The sequence below is a fragment of the Alnus glutinosa genome, chromosome 8, assembly GCF_958979055.1.
Source record: "Alnus glutinosa chromosome 8, dhAlnGlut1.1, whole genome shotgun sequence".
In the NCBI taxonomy this organism is placed as follows: domain Eukaryota; kingdom Viridiplantae; phylum Streptophyta; class Magnoliopsida; order Fagales; family Betulaceae; genus Alnus; species Alnus glutinosa.
Genome location: NC_084893.1, coordinates 25945820 through 25963149, shown reverse-complemented (window position 1 = coordinate 25963149; position 17330 = coordinate 25945820). Strand labels below are relative to the sequence as shown.

Below are 17330 nucleotides of genomic sequence, written 5' to 3'. Positions count from 1 at the left end.
GAAGATCATACTGAATCTCCTCCTTTGGAGGTAGGCAGCTAGCGTATGATGCCCAGAATCGCTTGTCTGTACTCTCCTTTAAACCCTAGTGCCTGTCAATCTCTCATGTCTCTGTTCATGGCGTAACGCGCTCCCTCTGTGTGTGAGAGAGAGAGAGAGAGAGCTCATAGATCGAAAAACAACAAAACCACGTGAAAATGGCAATTAAATATTTGGTTGGGCAAGCCAGACATTATTAGATTTTCTGTACTGTGGTTGTGGTTGGGTTTTGAACCTGTGGGTCAAAAGACAAGTAGTACTATACCTCTACACGGAAGGGTGATGCCTGCTTCAATCCCTATGAGTTTCCTGACCTCTGAGGATTGGATTTTCCCATTTTGGCTAACATTATTGGTTGTTGTCCTCGACAACCTTTTCTTCAATCAACTAACAAGTGAGACTTCTCACGTACACCATTCAATACAACTAATAATTAAGTTGCTGAATAGTTTGGTTCAAATTTTAAATGAAGGATGCTTTATATTTTGATTGATTCAGGGTTTGTGCATCTTTATTATGTTGTTTTGTCAAACTGAATACTGGGTCATTCTTGTTTTATTTCAAACTGTACAATATGGAAACTTTCGTAATTATCTGATTCAGATTGGCTAATTTATGGTCCAATTATATATTCATGAGCTATTGAGATGGATGAACTGTTTGCCTTCAAGAGTAACAAAGGAGCATGAGTACGTTTTGAGAAGAAAAAAAAATAAAAAATGATGGCGTATAGCTTTGTTCAGAAATGTTAACAAAGGAGCGTGAGTACGTTTGGATTGATTGATGTGGCTGTAGCTGTAGCTCTAAACCGCATAATCACGTTAAGAATTTTCTACTAGTTTTGACATTTGTTTCAAATCCTTACAATGTTTAGAAATTTCAAAATTATCATTTTATTTTTTTGCAAAATCGATCATCTTCAAAGTTTCTTCCATTATTCAGTCCATTCTAGTGGCTCGACCAGTAACTGATGGCGAAAACTAAAAAATCCATGGCTGCGAAATCGAAAAAAAAGAACCAGTTTTTTCGGATAGCTTGCTCATAGTGCCCCTGCCCATTATAAATTTTGGTCTTATTAATAAATTTGATTTCTCAAGGCATGAGATGTGGCTCTGTTATGCTCTGTTTATCGAGCCTAAAACAGAGGAGGATAACCATAGTCATGCCACGAACTTAAGATTGAGCTTCCCTGTAGAGCATGGCCTATCAGTGACTGTAAAGTATAAGAACTCCCTAATTGAAGCTATATCTACTAAAATTATGGTCTTCTCCCACATTCAGTGAGTTGATGATTATGTGTGCAAAAACAACCCAACATGCATGCATGTTGCCACCAAAATGTTGCAGGACCATAACAAAAACGAGGACAATGAACAAACTTTGCTTTGTCACCACTTTACGTCTTTATCATCGTCCTTTTCTTTCTTTTGTCTGCTGAGGCACCTTTATTTTTTCCATTGAAAATCAGCCAAGGAGCGCCCAAGAAGAAAAAAGAAAAGATTAACACATTAATTTTTAGTTGGGCTCCCGATGACGATGGGGACGCCGACAAAATGCAGATGACAAGGTCGGAGAAAGCGCGAATGATATACTTGTGGGTGTGTTTGGGATTTAAGGTTAGATAACATAAGAGAAGCTCATTCAGATACTCCCATTCACTTGTCACGTCCATTGGATTTCTTGCTTCAACCATTTCTTGCATTGAGCGCTGGAAATCAATGTAAGGATCCAGTGAGTACTTGGGCACTTTGACGCTTCCGGTGATGACTAATGTGTTGTCAGGATCTTCTTGCTTCGTGTTCGGGGACTCGAAAATGGAGTTGGAGCGGCCGGGGGAGGAGAAGAAAGCGTTGGGAGGCGAAGATGGTTGCAAAGTCCAGCGGCGAGTCTGTGTCGTCAGAGTCATCGGAGGAGGAGAAGAAGTCGACGGTGGAAGTCATGTGACTCCACTTAAGGGGCATAACAGGAAAAACGCCATTAAAAATCACGTGGAAGTCACGTGACTCCACTTCCGTCATCGATTTAGAACGGAGGGTGACGGAATACCCTACATTGAACGGTTTTGATAAATTCTTACACTCGATTGAACGTTTTGCTACATTAGTACCCTTAAGTGAAAAAGCGCTATAGTTGGGTACCCTTTTGTAAAGTTTCCCCTAATAATAAAGATGTAGTATATAAAGCTTTAACATGTGAATATAGATCCTAAGCCAAACCACATAATTTTATGTCTTTCATCTCTTTAGTTTATCATAGAATTCTATATGCTATTAGAACCTAAAACGACTAGTGTCGCTTCGTTCTTCCATCCGCAGCTCCACTATGACATTTTCTCGAACACCTTAATTGCAACTTTCAACTTCTTTTTTTTTGGGATAAACACCTTTTTAGTCCCTGAGTTTCAATTCGCATCACAGATGATACCTAAATTTTTCGAAATGACCAAATAAGTACCTCGGTTAACTTCTCCATCCAAAAACTAACGGCTCGCCACGTCACTGACACTTAGCACCACTAGAATGTCGACATCTGTCCAGTGAAACACGTCAGCATCCACTTAATTTCCAAATCACCCAAACACCTCCACATCACACACCCACGTCATTTCTTCATTTTGGGGAAAAAACTATTTTTTGCAATTTAAGAAACTCAAAACTGAAACTCAAATATTTCAAATAAAAAAACTTAAATCATTTCATCGTTAATCTGAGAAAGAAATCAAAATCCATAAAATTAACTTGTGAAGTGAAGAAGTGAAGAACCCTAATCCCTAAAATCCCCCTCGGCCGACTCTCTCTCGACCGGCCGACTCCCTCCCAGACTCCCGGACTGTCGCTCGATTTCTCTCCCGTAGACTCCACAGAACCGGCCGACTCCCTCCCGGACATCGAAGAAAGGGGATTTCACCTAACCTCGGCCGAACGTCGAAGGAAGTGGATTTCGCTCGCTCATCAAGTCGGCACATTCCGAGGTATTTTGCCCATTTTTGTGTTTTTAGAAGTTTGTTTCGTCCTATATATATATATATATGGATTGTGTATTGTGCTTGTCGATTGAATCTTTGTTTTGGTTTTTGGAACAAATGCTTGTCGGTAGTTGGGCAAAGTGATGAGGTTATAAAAGTTGATGGCTTCTTGTCGCACACGAGATTCCAAAGGGAAGGAAGTTTCCTGTGGTGTAGACAAGGTCGGTTCTTAGGCTCAAATTTTTTTAAAAAATTTGTAATTTTTTAATTTTTTCCTTAATTTCCGTTTGAAGATTTAGACAATTTTTCGTTTGTTATGTGTTTTGTGTTGTCCGTTCCTTGAAGTCATCATCCGGATCGTCCTTAGTGGGCCGTATTGACATATCCTATTTCTGTTTCTGCGATTTACCCGCCCCATTGAAGACCTCGTGGACTAGGGAAAACCCTGGAAGAAGATTTTGGGGTTGCGCCACTTACAACTCAAGAGTAAGCATTTTGTTATAATTATAGATAGTCGGTCGTGAGTTTTTGCTGACTGAATGCTACACTTCAACATGCAGACAAAAGCTGCATGCAAATTTTTCAAATGGCTAGACAAGCCAACTTGTGCAAGGGGTGTGGAGGTTTTAGATGAGATTACCAAGAAGCTTAACGAAGTAGAGGATGCAAATGGTACTTTGGTAGCAAGGGTTAAAGATTTGGAGAATGAAAATGTCAGTTGCATGGAAAGAGTTAGGCAATCACAGAAGTGGGATGATAAACAAATGGAAATCATCAGGTGTCTAGAGAAGGAAAATGACAGCTATAGGACAAGAGAGAAATTTTTGATGTATGCTTTGTTCTTGTCATGGTTTACAATTCTGCTGATTGCTTGTGTTGCACTTATGAAATGAAATGTAGTTTGAGATATGAATTGTAGATTATGTAGTTTGGATATGTATTTTGTATATTTATGAGAAGTATGTAAGTTTTATGGATGGAGCTGCTGGAGAAATATTGTTAATATGTTATGTCAAACAATATCCCTTCATGCTGCAATTGTACACTCTGTGCTCAAATTATGGGTCTAAACAATTTTATTCCATTGCCCTTCAAGCAGTATCACAGAGAGTACCTCATGTTTCCATTTATATCATAGTAGGTACCTAGATTTTATATAAGTATCACACATAGTACCTCCGTATGGGTTTTAACAAGTTTTTAATGTAAAACACAAACAATATCCCTTCATGCTGCAATTGGTCAACAAATGCACACTAAGTGCTCAAATTTTGGGTCGAAATAATTTATTTAATTGAAATTCAGGAAGCATCACAGAGAGTACCTCATGTTTCCATTTATATCATAGTAGGTATCTAGGTTTTATATAAGTATCACAAATAGTACCTCCGTATGGGTTTTAACAAGTTTTTAATGTAAAACACAAACAATATCCGTTCATGCTGCAATTTGTCAACAAATGTACACGCTGTGCTCAAATTTTGGGTAAAAACAATTTATTCCATTGCCCTTCAGGCAGTATCACATAGAGTACCTCATGTTTCTGTTTATATCATAGTAGGTACCTAGGTTTTATATAAGTATCACACATAGTACCTACGTATGGGTTTTAACAAGTTTTTAATGTAAAACACAAACAATATCCCTTCATGCTGCAATTGGTCAACAAATGTACACTCTGTGCTCAAATTTTGGGTCGAAACAATTTATTTAATTGAACTCTAGGAATTATCACAGAGAGTACATTATGTTTCCATTTATATCATAGCAGGTACCTAGGTTTTATATAAGTATCACACATAGTACCTCGTTATGAGTTTTAATATAAGTGTCACGAGCAACCTATGCCTTGATTACAAATAGCCTGCCTAACAAATATGTGTAAATAGTTATATCAACAACCAGTACACATCCAGTAGGGTAACAAAATACATTAACAATATGTGCATCCAATAATCAAACATGTACAAATATGTACATCAACAGCCCTTTTTGCAAAATATCAATACAACACAAAATATGTGCACATCACATGAACACCCAGTAGGGTAATAAAATACATTAACAATACTCTCGGGCATCCACAACCCGGATACAAGCATCCATTAACATAAAATGTGTCTTGTCTTTGTCTTGTACATCAATCTATTTGAATTGGTTGTGATCCACCTTGCTGCAACCCAACCAAGAGATAGGTCAATCAACATGTATTTAAATAACAATTAACCAGCCCACATAGGGTAACAAAAGTTAAAAATTAGTATGTGGCCAACCTTTGGTTGCCTCTTGTACACGGAAGACATTCTCCTTTCTCTTGGTCTTCGACGTATGCTTGTTCCTCGAGGTATGGTTCGTGTTCGAGGTGTCCTTGCCGGTTGACCTGATGGACCTGCAGGGGCAGATGGGCCTACAGGGGTAGGTGGGCCTGCAGGGGTAGATGGGCCTGCAGGGGTAGATGGGCTTGCACCTGATGGCCCTGTCCTTGATGTACTTCCCTGCCCATATTTGACAAACACATTAGTTATAGAAATATGGTCATTGAACCAGTAAATAGAAATATAGTTATTCGACCAGAAATACCTACCTTCGGTTTCCTAGGCTGTTTGGGATACTTCTTCCTATTCGGGTTGTTGGGTTCACGGCAACTCCTAGCATTGTGCCCTTTTTCACCACAATTTCCACACCGCACATCGTATCCCTTGCGACTCACTTTGATGCTCTCGTCTGGCTGCTCATTAACTCCTCTTTTCCTCTGTTTTTTGGGCCTCCCGCACTGTTTCCTTGGCTGCGGTGGTTCTATAGGTTCCACACCCTCATCAACAGGCCACTCATCCAGGCCAGGCATAGGACAAATCCCGGAGGCATAGGACTTTCTGTACGTATCCATCATGTACCAATGGCTGACATAAGTCTCGGGTTTTCCTTTATTAAGGTATATTGCACAAACTGCATGGGGACAAGGAATACCATTAAGTTGCCACCTCCCACAGCCACATGTTCTTCCTTGAAGATCCACCACCCGCCGAGACTCATGGGCACTATCGACCTCAAACTGCATCTGATTGCTCCACCGGCAAATATAGTTCTTCGCCTCTAACTTGTTTCTCTCCAACTTCTTCACAATCTTTGGACAAATTACATTTGGTGTCGTTGCTGCCCCAGCATTTTTCTTACTGAACCGGTTCATAATCTGCCGCCGTATAGTCTCGAAACAAGTTAGTATCGGCTGGCCTCTTGCTTCTAACACCCAAGCATTGAAGCTCTCGGCGACGTTATTTAGCAAGATGTCGCTGCAGCTGGTGGTTCGAAATGCGTGCCTTGCCCACATTTTTGGGTCAACCCCCTCAATGTACTCGAGAGCTTTTTTGTCCATACCTCCAATGACAGAGAGGTAGTACTTAAATTGGACTTCATTGGGTGCCCTAGCTGCACCCCATAACGCGTCCTTGAACTCCTTCCCCTTCCATCCCTTCCCCTTCATGTTTGCATGCAGGTGCCTAACACAATAACGATGCTCGAGGCAGGGCATTAGATCCTCTAGAGCATCGATTAGTCCCTGTGTAAACAATAAATAAATATCAAACAAATGTTATTAAAATAAAAATGACCATACGATAATTGTATTAGATATTACCTTCTGTCGGTCCGACATGAACGACCACATATGCTCCCGCGGAAGCCCAATATCCTCCAACAGTTGGACCAAGAACCATGTCCATGTCTCCTTGTTCTCGGTCTCGCATACCGCAAATGCAATAGGATATATGTCATCATTACCGTCACGGCCGATTGCGGCATGCAACTACCCACCCCATTTCGTCTTAATGAAACATGCATCAACACATATCATCGGCCTACATCCTGCCAAGAATCCTTCTTTACATGCCATCAAAGAAACATACATCCTCTGGAAGAACACTCCGTCCCTTTGGATGTAAGCCGAGCTACCGGGATTCCACTTCCGCAATGCATTGCAATACTCTCGGGTGTGACAATATTGTTCACCATCTCTTCCATCGAGGATTTTGATTGCCATTTTCTTTGCACGATGGCAACTCAATATTGTCATCTGCACGTTGTAATCTCGGCGTATCATTTCCCTCAACGCCCTAACCTTAAAGCTTCTTTGGTCTCGAAAAATCTCTACATATCGATTTGCAGCCCACCTGATAGTTGCCTTCTTGTTGTAGTAATCACTGCCACAGTTATGCTCATCATGGAGAGTCTTGATCTGAAAATACTTTCTACATGGCGTCCAGGAGGCATGTATTTTCCATTGACATAACGATTTGCAGTGGGCGGTTACCCGTTTTTGTTCGTTATGCACATACTTGTAATCAAAGTTATTTTGCACTGCGAATAGTTGCAATGCTTCTTTAAATTCTTTCGGGTTCATAAACCTCAACCCTACACTTAACTCCACTGTCTGACTCTAGTCCCGCTTTTTCTTCCACTGGGGATACCTTTTCTTACGCTTTACAGTTGACCCTTCACTGTCTTCTTCACCACTGTCTAGACTGTCAAAGTACTCACTGTCATATGAATCTGCGTCCGGGTCATTTGCTGCATCGACTCCAATTCCCGCGTTGAAATCTTTATCCCAAGTCTGAAACCAGGTATTTATATCATCATTCGGTTCCCGTAGGACATCCTGTTCCTTCCCTACAACCATGTCCTCCTCCTGGCCATCAGTCAACTCAAAATCACTCAACTCAATGTCCGCCTCCTCCTCCTCCTCCTCCTTCTTATCCCTCTGTTTCCTTGGCCGCCCGGCTGGCCGTTTCCTTGGCTGCTGTGGTGGATGTTGTACTGCTGCTGGCTCTTGGGGTGTCTGTTGCACTGCTGGCACTTCTGGAGGAGACTGGGTCAAAAGTAAAACAGGGTTTACCACTTCAATTGGAAGAGGTTCTTCATGATCCACAAAAACATGCAGCTTTTTCCTGCCACTACTCAGCAGCCCTTCTTTTAGAGTAGCGAAATCACCATCTTTGGTAAGACCGTGTATTTGCTCGTTGGTCTCATCATCAAACTTGTAGTACATTTTGGGTATGTTGCTGTATTCATATTGCAGGTAGCACTCCAAAATGTTTGTCAAATCTCCAAACTTGAACTGGGATGCATCTATACCGGCGATTGTAAGAATGTCTCCGCCAATATAGGCCATCCTGTGTCCAGATAGTGACCTATTATGGTAAACAAGTAGGTCAAATGTTGGATCTGACATTTTCTGCACCCTGTGAATTAAACAAAAAAGGATCGTCACACTCTAGCAATAAAAACTGTAAAATTAACTACCAAAGAGATGGGCAAAGAAAGTATGTAAAATGTAAACTCACACGGGCACAAAAGAAGGGCTTCTTAGAAAGTCTCTTTTGTTTTCCTCTCTTTTATTTTTTATTTTTTTTGATGTAGTAAGTAACATGACACAATTTTGGGATGTTTTTCAAAAAATGATCTTGCCTTCAGATAGGCATAGTCATTCAACCTTCATCCTCAAGTTTATTAATGATTTCTGTCCCGAACAATAGGAACTTTATGTTAGTGGGTCTGGTTTAGTTAATAAATGTAAATCATCCTAATTGTCAGTCATTGTTTTTGTTTTGAAAAAATAAGTCTGTCTGTTAATTGGTGAAGAATTGAAAAAAATGAATTAGTCCTGTAATTGGTAAAAGTTATATGACTTCTAGAGTGAATATGAATTTAAATTTTGCTTCTGTTTGTTCACAGCATGAGTATATATTTGGTGTGTGTTTGTGTGCATATCTATTTTTAATAGATTGACTTTCTCTTGTTTGCAGCATGAGAGGCTTGGTTGTCAAGCAGATGCTTTATAAAGCTAAAGCAGAAAATATTGATAACCTTGTGAACAACACCATTGGAGTGCAGTGCTTTTTGTACAGATGCTTCACATTGCAGATGCTTCTTAGACAGGATGTATAGTGCTTTTTGTACTTTATTGTTCCCTTTTGCACAGTTGGGACCCTCTTGGCCAACATGTGCAACCACAAACACAACAGATAAAGACAGATATGCAATAAAGTCATACATTCAATAATGCAATGTGCTGGATAACAACCCAACCAAATTGGTTGTTGGTTTTCTTTACCCAACAAAAGACAAAAACATGTGACGATGGTCAGGCATGTGACGATGGTCAGGCCTTACCCAACTCGGGATACACCCACAACAACCGAAAGTTTTGGTTTTTATAACCTCATCACTTTGCCCAACATCCGACAAGCATTTGTTCCAAAAACCAAAACAAAGATTCAATCGACAAGCACAATACACAATCCATATATATATAGGACGAAACAAACTTCTAAAAACACAAAAATGGGCAAAATACCTCGGAATGTGCCGACTTGATGAGCGAGCGAAATCCACTTCCTTCGACGTCCGGCCGAGGTTAGGTGAAATCCCATTTCTTCGATGTCCGGGAGGGAGTCGGCCGGTTCTGTTGAGTCGACGGGAGAGAAATCGAGCGACAGTCCGGGAGTCCGGGAGGGAGTCGGCCGGTCGAGAGAGAGTCGGCCGAGGGCGATTTTAGGGATTAGGGTTCTTCACTTCTTCACTTCACAAGTTAATTTTAGGGATTTTGATTTCTTTCTCAGATTAACGATGAAATGATTTAAGTTTTTTTGTTTGAAATATTTGAGTTTCAGTTTTGAGTTTCTTAAATTGCAAAAAATAGTTTTCCCTCCAAAATGAAGAAATGACGTGGGTGTGTGATGTGGAGGTGTTTGGGTGATTTGGAAATTAAGTGGATGCTGACGTGTTTCACTGGACAGATGTCGACATTCTAGTGGTGCTAAGTGTCAGTGATGTGGCGAGCCGTTAGTTTTTGGACGGAGAAGTTAACCGAGGTACTTATTTGGTCATTTCCAAAAATTTAGGTATCATCTGTGATGCGAATTGAAACTCAGGGACTAAAAAATAAAGTTGCCAAAACTCAGGGACTAAAAAGGTGTTTATCCCTTTTTTTTTTGTACACAGATACCCACGGACCCACCCCTGTTCCGCGACAAATACCATTGTATCAACTAAAACCCAAAACAGAGCACTACCAAATGGTCCAAATCAGCCCAAACGCACCAAACAATCTCTCTGTAGTTTTCATTGAAATGTATTTTTTTAACCTTTAACGAAAGTACAATGAAAAATATGTTTCAGTTTTGAATTAAATTGTAAAATAGACTGCGCGGGATACGGGCCAGTGTTAATAAAAGTGGAAACGTCTTTTCTTTCGTTTGGTTTAAAATAGGCAATAGCTCAATAACCTTTTGAGAGTTTGAAGATCGGTGCACATGCATGGGATGTTGAAGTTAGGGATCAGGATTTTTTTATAATTATTTGTTTGAATTTGAAAGAATTTGGACAGGTGGTTGTGAGAGGAGAAATGTTATAACTCATTCTAGTGTCATTCCGGGATTCTTTTATACTGACATGTCATCTTGTTTTTAATAAAAAAAAATTACAGCTTGATTTATCTTTCTTGTTTTCATAAAAAAAAAAAGGAATGCTAGAGTTCCTTCTAGTGTTCTTCTGGTGTCCATTTAGAATGACATAAATGTAATAAAAAAATTACATCTATGTCCTTCTGGATGATATGAATACAGTTTTTTAATTTTTTTTTTATTACATTTATATCCTTCCAGATGGACACCAGAAGAATCTTTAGCATTCCTAAAAAAAAAAAAGGGTGCCATGTCAGCATAGAAAGACCCAGAAGAACATTAGAAGGAAGTCTAACATTTTTCTTGTGAGAGACTACTTATAGGACCCACTTGATCGGATAAATGATTTGATAGCTCAATTTTTATTTGGTCAAGTGGATCCTATAAATAATATCTTACAATTACCTGTTTAAATTCTTTAAACTCAAGTAAATAGTTATAAAGAATCTTAATCCGAAGTTCATATATGATTTAACTGTTCAGCAATCATTGAGGACCTTAATACCCACACAAAAAAAAAAAAAAATCTCAATTGTTGATGATAATGCAAAAAATCTAAAAAGCAAATTCTATATATCTGTAATTCCCATCCTAGTATCCTACTGTTTTAAATGATACAGATGAAATACATACTCATGAATTTGGCATTTCTATCTACTAAAAATTTGGCAATTCTGGACGGTTTCAAACCGTCCAGAAATTACAAAAAACCGTCTGGAAAAAGGTCCAGACGGTTTTTTCTAGACGGTTTCAAACCGTCCATGAATTGATGTCGCTAATCCGGATTATGGACGGTTTGGGTAAAACCGTCTGCAATTCTAGACGGTTTGGTCCAAACCGTCCATAACTGATTCTGGACGGTTTGAGAAAAACCGTCCAGAAAATTATGGACGGTTTTGTCCAAAACCGTCCACAATTTGTTTTTTTTTTAAAAAAAATTATAATCATTATTATTTTCTAATATAATTATTTTTGTCAATATGGCTGAATATAATCATTTTTTGTGCATCCGGCTGAAAATAATCTCCACCGTCTCGCCGGACTTAATTTCGCCGGCCTTAATTTCGTCACAGTCCATCAGCTTCTTCGATCTCCACCGCACCTCTCGCACTACCCATCAACATTAACTCCAAACCAAAAACAAATGCAAAATAAACAAACACAATCCAAACCAAAATAAACAAACACAATCCAAACACAATCCACAGATCCTTCGTGTATTCCGGAGGGGAGAGAATGAGAGCGGAAATTAAGGCCGGATCTCTCTGTGTATTCCGGCCACAGATCCGGCCGAGTGTGGGTTTCGGCCGGATCTGGCCGGATCTGTCAAACCCACGCATGTACACCGGCATACGTTCAACAGATCCGGTCGAATCCGGCCGAAAACCATCAAGAGAACCCGCCGCATAAGACCAATCGACTGTCCAGATCCCGTCGCATCAAGAGAATCCGTCCCGTTCCAGCCGACTGTCCAGATCCCGTCGCGCGTCCCGTTCCTGCCAACCGTCCAGATGCTGTTGACGTCCGTCTTCAATCGAAGGCCGGATCCGGGAAGAAGAACGAAGAGGCTCAGAGAGAGAGGGTTTCAGACATGATCGAAGAGGAAGAAAGAAACAAACAGGAATGGGACGGTGGGTTTTAAAAAGAAACAAAAAAAGACAGGAAAAGAAAAGAAAAGACAAAAAGGAAAACAGAAAAAAGAAAAAAGAAAAATGTTACAGACGGTTTCTTTTGAAACCGTCTGTAAACTGTTGACTTCCAGACGTTTTTTATAAAACCGTCTTTAAATTAATTTAAAATTTTAGACGGTTTTATTAAAACCGTCTGTAAATTAAAATATAGAGACGGTTTTAATAAAACCGTCTCTAAATTTGCAGACGGTTTAAAAAAAAACGTCAGAAAATTAGTTTGAATATTAATTTCTAGACGGTTTTATAAAACCGTCTGCAAATTTAGAGACGGTTTTATTAAAACCGTCTGTATATTTTAATTTTCAGACGGTTTTAATAAAACCGTCTATAAAACTATAATTCTAGACGGTTTTAAAAACCGTCTAGAAAAAAACCGTCAATAAAAGATGATTTTCTTGTAGTGTATATATGCTACCAAGTACCAACACCTACGTTAAAATATAGAAGCAAAAGAGTGAATCGGTGCCTTTCTGATTTTTTCTGAAACAATTAAGTGCAATCATATGACCATCTGCCAAGGGCTCCAGGATGAACAACAGCTGTCGTTTCAAGCATCACTGATGATTTAATGGATCGAGAGCTGATTGGCGCATGACAGTTATACATTTTTGTAAACACATGGTGGGATTCACATGATAGGTTCTACAGGAACCCATGTGTCTACAAACCTTCACAACATTCAGGAGTCTTTTCTCTAATGGATGTATGCCTGGAAAATCTTTGATTGTGATGAATCTTTGATTATCGACGATCTTTATCCTAGAAGATGTGAGCATGTAACCTTTCAAGACACAGCCGTGCCTCTGTCAGCTTTATCTGTTCAGCTCCACAGAATCTCTCAGGAGTCGGCCCTTCCTGTAAATGTTGGGTCATGTAATTAGAGACTGCTTTAATGGGGCCTGATCGATGATGATCAAGAAGAAGTCACCAGACAGGAAATTAGCACACCAGAGAAACCGGGTCATGTGAGCCAGTGAAGTTGTTCATATAGAGAAGCCTCACAAAACGATGGAGGAAGCGTCTTTGCATGATGAGGGTTTTCCCCCAGAAAATCTGAAGCAATTGCTGATTGCATGTGCTAAAGCTCTCTCCGACAACAGCATCGATGTTTTTGATAGGTTGATTGAAAAGGCTAGAGATGCTGTGTCTATCACAGGAGAACCAATCCAGCGTCTTGGTGCTTACATGGTAGAAGGGCTGGTGGCAAGAAAGGAGGCATCGGGCTCCAGCATTTACCAAGCAATCAACTGTAGAGTGCCTGAAAGCAAAGACTTGCTTTCGTACATGCATATCCTGTATGAAATCTGCCCCTACTTCAAATTTGGTTACATGGCAGCCAATGGGGCGATTGCCGATGCATGCAAAAACGACGACCGCATCCACATCATAGACTTTCATATTGCTCAGGGATCCCAGTGGGTGACTCTCCTTGAAGCACTTGCCGCACGACCGGGAGGGCCTCCCCATGTGCGGATTACAGGGATTGATGACTCTTTTTCCAAATATGCCCGTGGAGATGGGTTGGAGGCGGTAGGGAGACGGTTGGGAGCAATTTCTGAGAAATTTAACATCCCAGTTGAGTTTCATGGACTGCCAGCTTTTGCTCCAGATGTTACGCCGGATATGCTTAATGTCATGCCCGGGGAGGCTCTGGCTGTAAACTTCCCTTTCCAGCTCCACCAAATCCCAGACGAGAGTGTTGAAGTGAGCAATCTGAGGGATGGGATTCTGAGAATGGTAAAGTCACTTTCTCCCAAGGTGGTCACTTTGGTGGAACAAGAATCGAACACAAACACAGCCCCTTTCTTGCGTAGGTTTGAAGAAACTCTAGACTACTACTTGGCAATGTTTGAGTCTATTGATGCCACCCTGCCAAGAAACAACAAGGATCGTATAAATTTGGAGCAGCATTGTGTGGCCAGGGATATTGTGAATGTCATTGCTTGCGAGGGGAAGGAGAGGGTGGAGCGCCACGAACTCTTCGGCAAATGGAAGTCCAGATTGACAATGGCGGGGTTCTGCCAATATCCTCTGAGCTCTTATGTCAACGGCGTGATAAAGAGCCTGCTGAGGTGCTATTCAGAACATTATATGCTGGTGGAGAAGGATGGGGCTATGCTGTTGGGCTGGAAGGAGAGGAACCTCATCTCGGCTTCTGCCTGGCAATTAATGATAAATAAATAGAGAGGTAGTCACATGCTGTAACGTCGATCAGCCAATGGATACGACTAATCGGTGGTCCTCCTTGTCTCTTGTCCTCTTTTTATTTCTCTCTTCCAAAGTTCAACCTCACCCCTCCCCTCCTTCCGTCTCTGCTTCAATTCTCCTTCAATCATCATTGTAGAGAGAATCTTCATTGTCTATGGCCGTGTTTGGTAAGGGGGTGGGAGTGGGAGTTGGAAGTAATAAATGTGATATAAAATAAAAAAAATTTGTTTGAAAAAGTGAAAAAAAATTTGTATTTTAGTGAATTTTTTTTATTTAAATAATAAAAGAAATTATTGATGTGATATAAAATTAGAATGTTTTGAAATTGATTGTTTTTGAAAAAAGTGAAGAGGGGGAAGGAGGGTTTTATTTCTTTTACCAAACAAGCCCTATTTATCTTCAACCCATCTCATAGAAATCACAGCCACTTAGATTTTTCTTTTAGAAAAGCCCCAAATTTCAAAGCAAGATCATATTAAAAATTTAGAGCCCCCAGAGAAGTAAGAGCAAATAACTCATTGTGATGAGTGTTGACTGCTCCTGGTGGTGCGTGAACCGGTGGACGGACGGCCGTCGGCAGACACTGGATGCACAGCCAGGTCTCAGTCTCAGACTCAGTTCTCTTGCCTCTCGGTATTTTCAAGCACTGTGGGGTTTCTTTTTTTTTTTTTTTTTTTTTTTTTTTTTTCTTGGGGTTGAATGTGAAATTGAGGGTTTGAAGGAAGTTTGAGAGGAAGTGTAAAGTAAATTTTGTCTATTTTTTTTCTTGTGCAGTGATTTTTTGATTGACATTGGGTTGCCTTGTTGAAGAGAATTTGCTGATTATTATTATTATTATTTTTTTATCTGCTACGTCTGATAATTTTCCTTTCTTTTTTCTTTCTAGTTTATATCTGCAGCGTTGCTGGGTTTTTAATAATATTTTTTTTTAAAGAAAAGAAAAAAAATTGTAGTAGTAGATAGTAGAGTAAATTTTTTTGGGGGCCTCAATTCTATTTTTGCTTAGGCCATAGATGCTTAACCTTGAAAAAAATAAAATTTAAAAGGTTTTGAAATTTTTTGGAGGGGGTGGATATGGGTTAGTTTATGTTGTAAATCTTTGGCCACTGTACTAAAAGAGCTCGCCATTAATTGTTACTACTTTTGTTGTTTGACAACATAATGTTTATTGGATTGTGATCAAAAGATCAAAAAAGCAAATGGCTTTGTTCCGGTCTACTTTATCGAATTGTAATTTGTGGGATTTAGGCTATAAGGGCCAAAAATACACCTGGACAAATGGTAGGGATGGAAGAGCTCTTACCTTGGAAGGGTTGGATAGGGCGATTGCAAATCTGGATTGGTGTGGAGTGTTTGATGTGGATGTTCTTCTTAGATACTTTTCTGATCATAGTCCTTTACTTATATCTTTTGATCATTCTAAAAAGAATCCATTGGAGAAAGAACAAAAGATTTCATTTTGAAGTAGGTTGGGTGAAATAAGGATCATAAAAAAGTTGTGAAGAAAGTATGGAGAGTTAAAGAAAATTATGTTGATAAGTGGGCTGTTCTAAGGAGAAAGCTAGATAGTTGTAGAAAAGATTTAAAATGTTGGGCTAGAATGTATGATGGTAAGAAGAATATGGATATTCAAAAGCTGGAGGAATCTTTACAAGAGGTGCAAAAGGAAGGGGACCCTAGGAAATTAGAGATTGAGAAGCTTTTAAAGGAAGAACTGGATAATTTGCTTGAAGTTGAAGACCTTAAATGGAGACAAAGAGCCAAAGAAGTTTGGCTGAAGTATGGAGACAGAAATACCAAATATTTTCATGCTTGTGGCTCTCAAAAGATTCACAAGAATTTGGTTAAGGAGATTGTTGATTTAAATGGTATGAAGTGGACTTCTCAAAAGGATATTGAATGGGCTTTTATTGATTATTTCCAATGGTTGTATGCAGCTGAAAATTAAAAGGAAGTGGACTGTTGTACTAGAACAATCATCTTTAAAGTTACCCGTCAAATGAATCAAAATTTGACTGCTTCTGTTTCAATGGAAGAAATTCAGATAGCTCTTAATCAACTGGCTCCCCTTAAAGCCCCTAGGCCTGATGGATTCCCAACTTTTTTCTTCCAACAAAATTGGGAAATTCTGCACCAAGAAGTATGTGATGCAATAAAATATTTCTTTGATACTGGTAATATGGATACCCATATAAATTCTACTGTGATTGCTCTTATTTCTAAAATGAAGAATCCTAAATCTGTGACTGAATTTCGGCCTATTAGTTTATGTAATGTGGTTTATAAGATTTTATCTAAAGTTTTGGCTAATATGTTAAAGATTATTTTGCCTGATATTATTTCTGGCCGGCTTATCATTGATAATATTATAGCTGCGTATGAGACTATGCATATTATGCAAATCAGAATGTGGAGCAAAACTGGTTATATGGGTATAAAGCTTGATATGAGTAAAGCTTATGACCGGGTTGAGTGGTCTTTTCTAGAGCCTGTTATGTATAAGTTGGGATTTGCTGATGCTTGGATTAAATTAATCATGAATTGTGTGAAATCTGTCAATTACTCTGTGGTGGTTAATGGAAATGTGGTGGGAAACATTATTCCGTCCAGAGGAATTAGACAAGGGGATCCTATTTCCCCTTATTTATTTATTCTTTGTGTTGAAGCTTTTAGTTCTCTTTTACAGCATGCTTACATGAAGGGAACTATTTCTGGTGTCCCCACTTCTAAAAATGGCCCTAAGATCATTCACCTATTTTTTGCTGATGATAGTTTGATTTTTGCAAGGCTAATCAAGTGGAATGGAGAAGACTTCTGAATATTCTTGATATTTATGAAAGAGGGTATGGGCAGAAAATTAATTTGAACAAGACCGTTGTTTTCTTTAGCTGCAATACATGCCTTTCAAGAAGGCAGGAGATTTTGGCTTTGTCGGGTCTTTTTGAAGCTAATAGGTATGATTCTTATTTG

At 39.4% G+C, this 17330-nt stretch overlaps 1 protein-coding gene across 1 annotated transcript; it reads left to right on the top strand.

Annotated features, from left to right (window-relative positions):
- Nucleotides 1–13056: 13056 nt before the first annotated feature.
- On the top strand, nt 13057–14336 carry LOC133876295 (chitin-inducible gibberellin-responsive protein 1-like). Its single transcript, XM_062314572.1, has one exon. The coding sequence runs from the start codon at nt 13161–13163 to the stop codon at nt 14334–14336; it is 1176 nt and encodes a 391-aa protein (XP_062170556.1). The 5' UTR covers nt 13057–13160.
- Nucleotides 14337–17330: the final 2994 nt, after the last annotated feature.